At 39.1% G+C, this 13,096-nt stretch overlaps 1 protein-coding gene across 1 annotated transcript in view; it reads left to right on the forward strand.

The window, feature by feature from the left end:
• Positions 1–3,785: 3,785 nt before the first annotated feature.
• ecm2 (extracellular matrix protein 2, female organ and adipocyte specific) overlaps positions 3,786–13,096 on the forward strand; it is a 30,362-nt gene continuing 21,051 nt past the window's right edge. The window contains exons 1-2 of the mRNA XM_052017593.1: positions 3,786–3,859; positions 12,357–12,659. Of these exons, the coding sequence (XP_051873553.1) occupies positions 12,374–12,659 (286 nt within the window). The 5' untranslated portion in view covers positions 3,786–3,859; positions 12,357–12,373. The remainder of the gene's footprint in view (positions 3,860–12,356; positions 12,660–13,096) is intronic.

Genomic DNA, 13,096 nt, shown 5'->3' on the forward strand with positions numbered 1-13,096 from the left:
GGCCACCTATCTGCTGCTGCTTGTCGTATAATTGCCTTTGTTACATTAATGGCCAAGCGATCCATTTCGTTTAAATGGAAGGATCCAATACCTCCCACCACTTTTCAATGGTTTTCTCAAACTATATCATGTTTAAACTTAGAAAAATTAGGAGTGACACTGTTGATTCTTTGCTTAAATTTGAGGAAGTTTGGAGTCCATTTATTCAATATTTTCATATGATATAGATCCCTTTTCAATAATCTTTGAATTTAGAGGAGTGGAGTTGACGACATAATAATGCTCTTTGTTCATCGAGAAATATCAGTCTAGTTTTTTTTTCTTTTGAAATTTTTTTTAGTCTGTTTTGTTTTATTACTTACAATTTTTTTTCGATTTGGTTTTTTTTATATAATAAATCTTTTTCTTTCTCCTTTTGATTTTTTTTTGTAATATATTCGTTTACCAAGAAACCGTGGGGCCTAGAATATATTTTTTATTCTTTATGATCATTTATGTCATGATTGTCCTCCCGATCTCTTTGTATTATGTGTATAATTACCAATATTATATGTATTAATCTGTATTAATTTGAAAATTAATAAAAAGATTGAAAGAGTAGTTCCCTGAATGCTCTCTTATTCTGGCGCAAACTCACCATTTTGACCCCCCAGAGGTCCAGATCTGATTCTCTTGACCTCCAACCTGAGCCCTAATCCAACCACAAAATCAGACTGCCACCTAACTCTGAAGCGCAAGCCCTCTCTTCCCCTACGAACTCCTCAACCTAGTCCCAGACTTAATTGATATCTCCCTTTTCATTCTCCACAATGGTTTACTCTATGAAGGAAAATGTGCAAGGGCCATTCAGCAGTATCTAATCCCTTGTGCCTTAAGCATATCTTAATTTTCTGTAGTAGGCCCATGGAGACTTTCAGCATGCCTCCTCAATACAGGTGACCCCTGTGTTATGGGGGGTGGGGGTGGGGGTTGCATTCTTAGAAAAAACACATATCACAATTTTCTGTAAAGCAAAGTCGCTTCATCTGCACATGTGCCAAGAAACTTGAGTTGAAAAAAAATAGATTTTGTGTTTACTTATTTACTTTTACTCACATAAATTCTGTGAAAGCAAACTTTATTCTGTATCTCAATTTTTTGGGTAATGATTTGTGAATTCTGTAAGGGAGAATTTCCATTACCCAAGTGGTCATAATGCAGGGGTCTCCTGTAAAATGACTGTGGTGCTTCACTGCTCATCTCCTTTTGCTCAATGTGACAGGTTGTGGGCAGTCTCTCGGTTCAACATATTCTTTGTCACTTCTGCCATCTCCAACGGGATCCAACCATCTGCTTTCTGCAGGGATCGCTCTCTCTGTGACTCCCTTGTCTACTCATCCCTCCCCACCCAACCCCCTCCAGGTACCTATCCCTGCAACCATGCTAAGTGCTACACCTGTCCCTACACCTCCTCCCTCACCACCATTCAGGGCCCTAAACAGTCCTTCCAGGCGAGGCAGCACTTCACCTGTGAATCCATCGGGGTCATTTATTGCATCTGGTGCTCCCGGTGCAGTCTCCTCTACATCAGTGAGACCCAATGCAGATTGGGGGATTGCTTCATCAAGCACCTTCACTCCGTCCACTGGAACAGCCAGGATGTCCTGGTGGCCTTCCATTTTAATTCTACTTCCCATTCCCACATTGACATGTCTGTCCATGGCCTCCTCTACTGCCAATTTGAGGCTAAACACAGATTAGAGGAACAACACCTCATATTCTGTCTTGGTAGTCTCCAACCTGACGGCATCAACATCAATTTCTCTAACTTCCAGTCACCACGCACCCTGCTTTTTTTCTCATCCCCCTTCAGTTTTCCCTTATCCCTCTGGCCCCTTTACCCCTTCTCTTTCCCCTCCCCCGCCCCCACGACCTGCCCATCACCCACACCTTCCTCCCTCTGGTTCCCCTCCTCCTTCCCTTTATTCCATGGTCTACTGTCCTCTCCTATCAGATTCCATCTTGTTCAACTCTTTGCCTCTTCCACCTATTGCATCCTAGCTTCTCACATCATTCCCTCTTCCCCCCTCCCCCACCTACCTACCATACCCCCTCACTTGGATTCACCTATCATCCACCAGCTCATGTTCCTCCCCTGTCTCCCCCCCCCCCCCTCTTATTCTGGCTTCTGCCCTCTTTCTTTCCAGTCCTGATGAAGGGTCTCAGCCCGAAACGTCCACTGTTCATTTCCCTCTAATAGATGCTGCCTGACCTACTGAGTTCCTCCAGCATTTCAGGTGTGATGTTCCAGATTTCCAGCATCTACAGTCTCTCTTGTGTCTCTGCTTTGGCAAACTTCTTTATTTCTGTCATTCGGTATCTCTTTATTTGTCTCAGTATGTTTTCCCTTCATTGAACTGTGAAGAACACTTGGGAGGTTTAATGTGAAAGGCATTATGCATACTGAATTTTTTTTCAAATACATTTAAGACTGGAATCTTTAATCCCAAGATAGTGAGTATTTTTTATGACGTGAAAATTGAAGGTTATCTTAAATTCTGACATGAATATCAGCAGTTTTTGGTACAAAGGGGTAAAATTGTCCTTGGAGGAAAATGCAGAATGAGTGAAAGTGAATTGTGGAAGGGGAAGTAAAACAAAATGTGAAACAGGCTGCCAACTTTCAATTGCTTGTTATGTGTATGACCACCCATAGACTGATTTCAGTATTTCAGTGCAGCTTCATGATTCTTTGATCTTTAAACCATTATTTTAAAAAAATCTCCATTATTTTCTACTGATACTGCATTTGAAATGGTTCTTTCAACCTGTCATATATTATTTCCATTGTGCTGTCCTCAAGCAGTTCAGTATTAAATACAGTTTGGGACATGTATTATCAATTATCACTTTTTTCTCCAAAATTGAAGAACTTCCTTTTGTCATAGTCAATCTTAACAGCCAAAAAAAAACAAAATTTGACTAATTGAGGCAGATCATTTTCACTGATTGCATTGGAGTTGGAAAGATTCTACTGACTTCAAATTGGGTCAGCTTTATTTCTTTAAAAAGAAACTTTGAAGAACATTTTATTAAAGTGTCTAGTTGGATCACAGAGGTCAGTGCTGCTTATTTCTAGTAATTGGTCACATGCTGGAAGGAAAAAAATGGCAACACATAGAGGAGAGGCATGAAGTAGTTACAGATAGTAGCTCTTTTAAAGAGCTGACATAGACAGGATGGATCAAGTAGCCCCCTAGTGAGCAGTAAGCTTCTGTGGTATGGTTAAAATACTGCTGAAGCTGCCTGTGAATCTGAGTATAAAGAATTCAAACTTGGCTGTTGCCTCCTAAGGCAACATATACTTGTATATTAAATTAAATTTATATTAAAATGTTCCAGTTACCAACTCAGTGGACAATCATCTCTTTGCCTTAACTAAGTTATGCAAGAAAACAACAACCTTACTGGAATTTTAACTACATACACTAAGCCTCCATTTTGATTTACATGATTACCAACCAACTATAATTTATGCATCCTTTAATTAGAGGCAAGTATTTTGTCTATACTACCAGACCTAAAAGATAACATTTCAGGTTCAGGAGCTTTGTACTGGATGTTCAATGATAAATGATTAAAAGTAGTAATTGCAGTCTTCTACTTCCCCACAAGTTTCACAAGGAATGAACTATAAATTTATTCTTTCTAAAGTGCATCTTTAAATGCAAACCAAGCTTTAAAAATGCAGTCCATCTGCTTTTAACATTTGTCACTGCTGAAATTCTTCAGACGTTTGTTTGTTCTTGGCTCTGATCAGACTAAAATTAACAAAGGCTGCAAGGAGTGCTTGGCCTCATGAAATGACTGAAGAGTTGTGGTAATGTACTGTGGTTCTTTTGTGTTTAAAATGCTCTTTTTCCATTCACTGTCTATGTTTCAGTATTCCCAAATTATTTGATAGTGTTAGGTTTCAGGAAATGACTGTGTGTAGATATGCCTCCAATTTGTTATTTTTGTAACAGGAGCTAAGTTTATAACTTGCAAAAGGAAACTCAAAACTAATTAAATACAATGAAGTTCTGGGTTTGCTTATATAAGAAACTTCCACATTGTTCCATTTCATCAATGATTCTGTTGGAATTGAACTTTAAAAATCTTATGGATTTATACATTTGGGTTTGCCAAGTCTCTATAAAGTTACATCGGTTGAAAGTTTCACACCATAATACAACACAATTACTTGCTTTGCCAAACTTAATGACTAAGGCTAATATTTCCAATAGCCATCACACTCAGAATTTTCCAGCTGAGCCTTGCTACCCCAAGGCCCACTGAATCAAAGCTTTCCACTCTCGAAACAGACTTTTTTGTTTCCTCAGTAACCCTGCCTTTGATTCTTTATTATAAACCACATTCTTATACCCCAGGGATCCAGGCTGTTAAATACTCAGAGTGTAAGCCAGCATATTCTTAAAAAACAGCTAGATTAGGTGTACAAACTATGCGTGTCTGGTGGGAGGGGGAGCCGGTAAGTTCACTCCTCTTATTTTTCTTTTTACAGTGGCTGTTTTAAACATCAATGTTTAAATCACGAATAGCAAAATACAAATAAGGCAACCATTCATCTACTAATTGGAGCTCTGGCTGGGACAGGAGGGCAGATCAAGTGATTTATTTCTCCAGAGGTTTTCTTCTAGGTTGCAGAAAAATGCCTCTTCCTTGTGTTACAAAGGCAGTTTCTAGGATTGTCTGTTGATTGTTAAGGGAAGTGTGGTGGAGCAGGGATTCTGTCAGAGACCTAAAAACCCAGGTGCTCCAAAATATTTTATGTCTTTGCCAAGAATAAAAGATTATCTTATTCTGTGAAGAGCTTCTTGATAAGCTTCTTCACACTTCTCTTACCATATTGAGGAAGGACTGAGCAGGTTAGTGAGCTAACACAACCAATGTGGACACACATTGGGAAAGTAGCATCAAGCTCTCCCTTGAAATACAAAGCTACTGGTAACAGGATAAATAAATATATGAAACATTGGACAGGATCCAATCATTTTCTAATAGGTGAGAAGGAACACCTCATACCTGAGCACAATAGTTTTAACTGTGATATTCTTTTGATTTTTTTTCCTGTGGGCATGGGCCCAGGTCAGTTAGTTAAATGAACTTTGGTGGCAATTGCATATAATTGTCATCAATTGAGATGGTGTTGTCATTGCGTTTGATCCCAGTTCTCTGGAAATTGAGTAGGCCTGGACATGGGAAGAAAACACTGGCCAGTCTGCACCATATGGTCAAGAGAGATGAATTGATTGGAGGATAATCATACCCATGTGAGGCTCAAAATGCACCAAGCTGGGTCCCCCAGTATCACAAGCAGGACATTATCCCTCACAGTCTCTGAGACTACCCAGAAGCATGATCTGGTACATGGAAGTAAGCAGACACATTAAATGGGGGTCCTTTTCCACAGACATGTAACATGTAAACCTGTGAAGCCTATGTGAGGCAAGGCTTTCACTATGTATTAGTCACATCGACAAACACACATGGACACAACTGGCATTTCAAGGACCCTTTAGTATTCCTTAAACAAATGCTCTATGTCTTACATCTGGACTTTCCCTGCCTTGGCCATGTAGGGGTATAAATGGAGGAAGATTTCTTCGGAATGTACACACACCAGGGCCAGAGAAGAATTGCTGAGGTTTGCATCTACAACAGACAAGGAGCATTGGTCATGCTGGAAGAGGCAAGAACAGCTGGAGGTATTGCATATCATGATCATCATGAAGATGGGCATAACCGAGTGATGCTTTCCTCAAGGTTAAAAGATCAAGGAAAGAATTTGCAAATGGGTCAGAATTTGCAGAGGAGGCTACAGCAAAAATCAGGATTCCTGGATCTCCAGTGGCCACCTCACAAGCCAAGTGTCAAGCAGCTCAATGGATGAATGAAAATAACATAGCCTCCATATCTGAATATGAACTCTGCTGGGAGATCAGAAACCATGGCTGTGATCATCTGAGTTCTGCAGCTCAATTAAGGAAGGGAAGTCCAGGGAATGGCTGTGTGAAATATACCACTCTTACCCCTATAGCATCCTATTACACACCTCTGCTCCCTTTTAAAAAGAAAATAATATCTTTCCCTAGACACACATTCAATTAACGACAAGACTGATCCCGTGAAGATCTATGAGTCGGCGTTTCCTTTCTGCTGGCCATTATAAATTCATAAACTAAAAATCCATTCTGGAAGCAGCTTCACTGCAAACAGCAAGGAATGTGACTTCATGCTTGCCAGAGGAGGGATAAAACTCAAAGAACCATACAGCAGAAGAGAACATTTGCTTACTTATATTGGGGTTTGTTCAAAATTATCTAGCTCAAATGTATTCTTTGGTTCATCTGAAATTATGCTTCACACCAATATATGGCAACGTGTTGGGTGCCTGAGGGCATGCACCACCAGACTTAATGACAGCTTTTACCCCACTGTGATAAGACTATTGAACGGTTCCCTTATACAATGAGATGGACATGATCTACCTTGTTGTGACCTTGCACCTTATTGCACTGCACTTTCTCTGTAGCTGTGACACTTTACTCTGTACTGTTATTGTTTTTAACCTGTACTACATCAATGCACTCTCTACTTACTCAATGTAACTGCACTGTGTAATGAATTGACCTGTACGATCGGTATGCAAGACAAGTTTTTCACTGTACCTCGGTACAAGTGACAATAATAAACCAATACCAATACACAAACTAAATTAAATATCTCCCAAATACTTTTTCACTATGGTAGTGCCCTTTACGACTTTGGCTCATTGTTATATTTTTTACCACAGATACCTCCTAAGTTTAGCACAGCACAGAATGATTTCCACTTTACACCACATTAACATTGACATGTAAACAGGATTTAGCCAAGAAATCTCACTACAATTGCAGTGAAGTGAAATCCACCAGGGCTGAGTTTTCACCCCTAAATTGCCGATTCCATATTCTCCAGCTCTGGTCAAAAATGTGGTAGCGTTAAGTCTTTCAGGGACCGGTGATTGCCACTCTACTATGTGTTCCTGAGACCTGGACCATCTACAGCAGGCATCTCAACGCACTGGAAAATATAGCACCAAAGCTATTTCCACAAAATCTTCCAAATTAACTGGAAGAATAATTAAATCAACGTCAGCTTCCTCTTCCAGGCCAACATTATTTGCATGCCCAAAACCGGAAACAGACATTCCATTCCATGCTCTGTTGTGGGAGTAGAATGCCAAGTGGGCAGAGAAGAATATTCCAAGATGTACTCAAGGACTTCCTTGAAGAAGTGCAAAATCCCCATCAACTAATGGGAATCTCTGGAATATGATTGCTCAAAGTGAAGAGTAGTCATTTGAGATGGTAGAGAGAACCTTGAAGCCATGCACTGGGAGCACACAAAAATCCGTGTAAATGGCAGAAGGGGTGCACCACCTCACATGCCATCCAATGCCCACCCCGTCGGCCACCTCTTGCCCCATCTGTGGAAGTCTGTGGCTCCTACACTGGCCTCAATAGCCACCTCAGAATCCACAAAGAAGCATCCTGAGAGTGACTGCTAAGAAGCAGTGGTAGAGTTCAGTATACGTTTATCATTGTACCTTCACATGTTAACTCTTGAATCAATTCATAATTTGGAATAAGGGCAAATACTGCATGAACATGAAAAGGATTACAAAATTTTCAGTAACAGAAAATAAACTGGCCCTTGGAATGGGTGAGCTTGGAAGTAACTTGCTCTTGAATTCACCTTATAGAATATTATCACTGGCTCTTGATTTTACACAAATGTATTAATTGTAAATACTCAGCATTTTAAGATTTAAGATATCTTTATTAGTCACATGTACATCGAAACACACAGTAAAATTCTCCAGGTTTACAATATCTTCAACTGGCCTCTACTCCTCTGTTCAGATACTGGCTGAGGCCATCCTGGAGCCAAGAGGTGGAAGCCCATGTGGCACATGGGTCTCCATCAACGTGAGTGGGACCAACTCCACTTGCAAATGACACAAAGATTGTGGATAGTGCAGAAGGTTGTCAAAGAATACAGTGGGATATAGATCAGTTGAAGATATGGGCAGAGAAATGGCAGATGGAGTTTAATCCGGGCAAGTGTGAGGTTTTGCACTTTGGGAGATCAAATGTACACAGTTAACGGCAGGACCTTAACAGCATTAGTGTGCAGAGGGATCTTGGGGTCCAAGTCCATAACTCCCTGAAAGTGGCTGCACAAGTCATTAGGGTGGTAAAGAAGGTGTACGGCATGCCTTCCATGGCATGCAAGGAGGTTTGGTTTGTCACCAAACACCCCAACAAACTTTAACGGACGTACTGCTGGAAGTATCCTGTCTGGTTGCATCATGGTCTGGTACAGCAATTCGAATGCACAGAAATGTAAGAAACTGCAAAGAGTAGTGGACTCTGTTCAATACATCATAGACATATCCCTCCCCACCATTGGTAGTATATACAGGAGGCGCTGCCTCAAGAAGGCAACATCAATCATCAAAGATCCTCACCATCCGGGTCATGCCATCTTTTCACAGCTACCATTGGGCAGGAGGCACAGAAACCTTAAGTCTCACACCACCAGGTTCAAGAACAGTTACTTCCCTTCAACCATTCAGTTTTTGGACCAACTGGCAAAGCCATAATCACTACAGTTTAGCAACACTATAATCCCTTTGCACTAAAATGAACTTATTTTGGTTCTAATTGTGTTCTTTCTTGTAAAAATTATGTATAATTTATGTTTAGTTTATGCTTTTCTTGTGAATGCTGTTTATATGATGCTATGTACCTGTGATGCTGCTGAAGGTAAGTTTTTCATTGCACCTGTGCATACATGTACTTGTTCATATGACAATAAACTCGACTTGACTTGCTAGCCTTTATTAGTCGAGGTATTGAGTTCAGGATCTGGAAGTTATGATGCAGCTTTATAAAACTCTGGTTAGGCTGTATCTGCAGGATTGCATTAAATTCTGGCTGCTGCATTGTAGGAGGGATGTGGAGGCAATGGAGAGAGTGCAGAAATGGTTTACCAGGATGCTGCCTGAACTAGAGGACATGTGCTATAAGGAGAAGTTGGACAAACTGGGGTTGTTTTCTCTGGAGCAGCGGAGGCTGAGGGGAGACCTGATAAAACTTTATAAAATTATGAGAGGCATAGATAGATTAGACAGCCAGTATCTTTCTCCCAGGGTTGAAATGTCTAATACTAGAGGGCAGGCATTTAAGGTGGGAGGGGGAAAGTTCAAAGGAGGTGTCCCCCACCCGCACAGAGAGTGGTGGGTGCCTGGAATAGGGTGGTAGTGGCGGCAGATACAATAGAGGCATTTAAGGTGCTCTTAGATAGGCACATGAATACACAGAGAATGGATGGATATGGACTATGTGCAGGCAGAAGTGATTAGGTGTCATTACCTTAATTAGTTTGGCACAACATTAGGGGCCGAAGGGACTGTTTCTGTGTTGTGACTGTTCTGCGTTCTGCGTTCCAAAAATCACTCTGACAGGCAGCCTTGTCACAACCCTTGCTTTGACATCCAGAAATATTTAGAAACTATTGAAGATTTTATAATGACAAAAAAAGTTTTTTGAAAATATAACCAACTGAAAAAACACTTAAATAATTCAAGCAAACAAATAATTAAAAACATGTATATCTTCTTGCATTTCTTCCACACAGCTGTACAATTATCATTCAGATGAATGGTATCACAGATATCATGTCAGGATTTGAAAGCTTAGACCCCAGCTTAGAAAGTGCTTGGGAAACTCGGGAAGTTCCTGCTCCACCACTGGACTCCACATGGAGTCAAGAGGCAAAACGCACTAAAGCAATTGTCAGGGGAAATCAGTTGGCAAGAGTGGGACTTGCACACTTGAATGGAAGTCCAAACCCACAGATACTTACATGCATAAATGCTGACAATTGCACACTGGACTACTGGTAAAACACATCAAAGTCTGGGCCCATATATTTTAAGCCATCTGCAACTTTTGATTTCTCTCTCAGTAATCTCTTCTGAGACCCAGAAACAATTTCTGATCTCTACTTTGACTAACTGCTCTATTAATAATCAACTACATAAAACAGCATACAGAGCTTTAATTTTTTGTTTTTTTTCACTTTCAGTTCTATTCAGGGTTGTTCAGTTTTTAATATTTTTCAGCAAAACTGGATATTTTTGGTTAGTGAAAAAAAAAGACATTAGTGAACTTTCAGCCTGTTTTTGCAATTAAATTAAATGAGGTCATGCTGATAAGATGCATACAATATCATACCATTTTACTAAAATAAAAAACACAAAGGGATTGGTCAGTAGTTCATATCGGCTGTTTGAAACTTTTGTATGACATTCTTAAAGCAAAATGAATGAAAATATACATTTAACATGGTTAACATTTATTGCTGATACAGAATTATCTATAAAAAATTGTTCCTTTTTTCCAAGTAAACCTTTTGTGTTTTTTGAGGTTTTTAAAGTTAAAACTCATGTCTCAACATGTGTGACGGCATCACCCTCTGATTCTGATTTGGCTGTCTTTGTAGAATTTCATGATTTTCAAACATTAATCAAGAATTGCTATTGAGAATATTTCTCCATAAATTCAAATAAATATAATTGTGGAAAAATTACTTACATATGAGCAGCCAGAACACCATTCCCTGCCACCATTGTTTGAACTCTCACTTTCCATGCCAGACTGTTCCATGGGAATTAAATATGGAAAGAAAAATGTCTGCATATCTCAAGTATACCTTTTGCAATGTCTGCAACAGTTGATTAGGTTAAGAAGGAACTCTTATCCCCATCTAACATCTAATCAAGCATTTTTCCCACAGCCTACGGTTAAGATCTTTGTTCTATTCACTGTAATAAAGGACATAATCAGCAAATCAAGCAATACAGCTCAAAACTTAAAATGGTTTCATGCCTTTCAAGATAAAAACTGGCTTGAAATTGCATGATGTGCCAAGACCTGCCAGGTCATCATATACCTTGATTGTAGTATCTCAACATGCTTTCTGGATACATATGTCGTGAGTGAGAAAACAGATTCGATGGGCCTCAAAAGCAAGGACTCTGAACACAGTCCGGCAGTAAATGATTTTATTTACAAAAGACGAGCGTGGGAAAATGGTAACAGGAATAACACACACATGGGCACAGTTTATAGCAAGTGTGGGAAAATTGCACTGGGGATAAAATACACACACACATACACAACGAGCTAGGTACATACAATCAAGGAAAAGCAATACGACACCTGCCAGCCCTTGACTCAGATGGGTAAAAGAAAAGAGAGAAAAAAAGGGGCTAGGAAAGGGAAGAATAGAAGAAGCATGGTGGTGGGGGGGGGGGTGGTTTATGGGGAAGGGGGGTGGGGATTACCTAAAGTGGGAGAATTCAATATCCATAATAATTAACTAAATATCCTCTTAGTCTACCCTATTATTGCATATTATACCATGTTACCCATATTATCTAACACCTCAAGGTGATCCCCATTACATTTGCCCATCCTTGTCTTCACCCTGGCAAAACAGTAAAGATCTCAACATTTTTAATGTCCTAAAGAGCTTGTTCTTCCTTGTTTAATATTTTGTTGATGAGTTCCTAAACCATGCATTTTACATCTTCCAGAAACGCCTCTACAGGTTTACTTGATCAGTCAGTGCAACATTTCAAAGACAATTTTTCTGGTTATTTCTCACTAATTGCAACTGCATTGTGAATAATCTCAATGTCCTTTCATTGAGAATATTCACAGCTACTCTTTTGTTATAATTAGATTCACCATATGTATAAGACTTAGTTATGCTTTCCTCTCAATTCTCTGAGTTTCATTCTTAATGAAAGGATCTTCCATCCAAATTGCGGACCTTCAATTGGTTTTGCATACAGATTTCTGAATGAACTAATTTCTATCACTGACTGAAAGACGGAACTGACATTTAATGGGTTTGATTGCATTAAAGGGGGTTGGCAGCCTTACAGTCAAATAACAATTTTTTATGAGTTAGATGTTACCTTGAGCACTGCACCACTGGCAGATTTTATATTTATGCTAAACAATATTTATGTAGATAAGATTCTGGCTTCAATTGAACTAGCATTGCAATAAATATTACTTGATAAATACTCAAAGCTCCATCAATCAACATAAAGACATAAATTGGTGCTTATATGAACATACAATTGAAATTAGCATTATGAAACTTGGCAGTATCTAAACATTAATTTCATCATTTACACAAACTTGGGTATTAAAACTGTGTGAAACTTATATTCTTGTTTTTCTTTTTTTCAGGTGATAACTCATAAAAAATGAATGTAAACACTTTCATTTTGTTCTGCCTTCTTCTTAACCTTTGTGTTACTTTTGGTACAAGAAAGAATAAGGCACCGAAGAGAATTTTGAGAAGAAGGTTGCACCATGGCATACGGCAACAAGCTGGCTATGTGAATCACAATTCAGCCAGACTATACAAACCCAGACGTTCACACTTTGCTGCCATGGTTCCAATCATTAATGCAGATGAAAGTACTTTGCCCTTCGTTGACTCATATGTAAGTGTTGATGAAACTGAGCCCAGCTACCATGTACTACCAGGTTAGTGAAAAATGGATAAAAGAAATAACTTCTCATCAAAATATTAAATCCATTAAGGTAAAAGTCATCACTGATTTAGAGAAATGCACTGCTCTCTTAAACATATTATGTCTTTTTTTGGGAATACAGAAAATCAAGAATTTTCAATCATTATTCTAATACGAGTTTGCCAATTTTAAACACAAACTTTAATGGCACCTGCAAATGAAAACCTTTGAGAAAATATGAATACTTTTCAAGTATAATGACTACTTCATCATCTGTTAAAAATTACTTCAACCCTATTAAAAAAGTGCTGCAAAGAATAGATTATTCCTGCAAGTTCATTAGTCGACTGCAATATATTATCATTCTTTCATATACTGCATGTATAATATTTTCACGTTTGTGATGTCAGTCATTGCTATTGCAATAACACATTTCATTATTCTAAAGCC

The sequence above is a fragment of the Pristis pectinata genome, chromosome 6, assembly GCF_009764475.1.
Source record: "Pristis pectinata isolate sPriPec2 chromosome 6, sPriPec2.1.pri, whole genome shotgun sequence".
Taxonomy (NCBI): Eukaryota; Metazoa; Chordata; class Chondrichthyes; order Rhinopristiformes; family Pristidae; genus Pristis; species Pristis pectinata.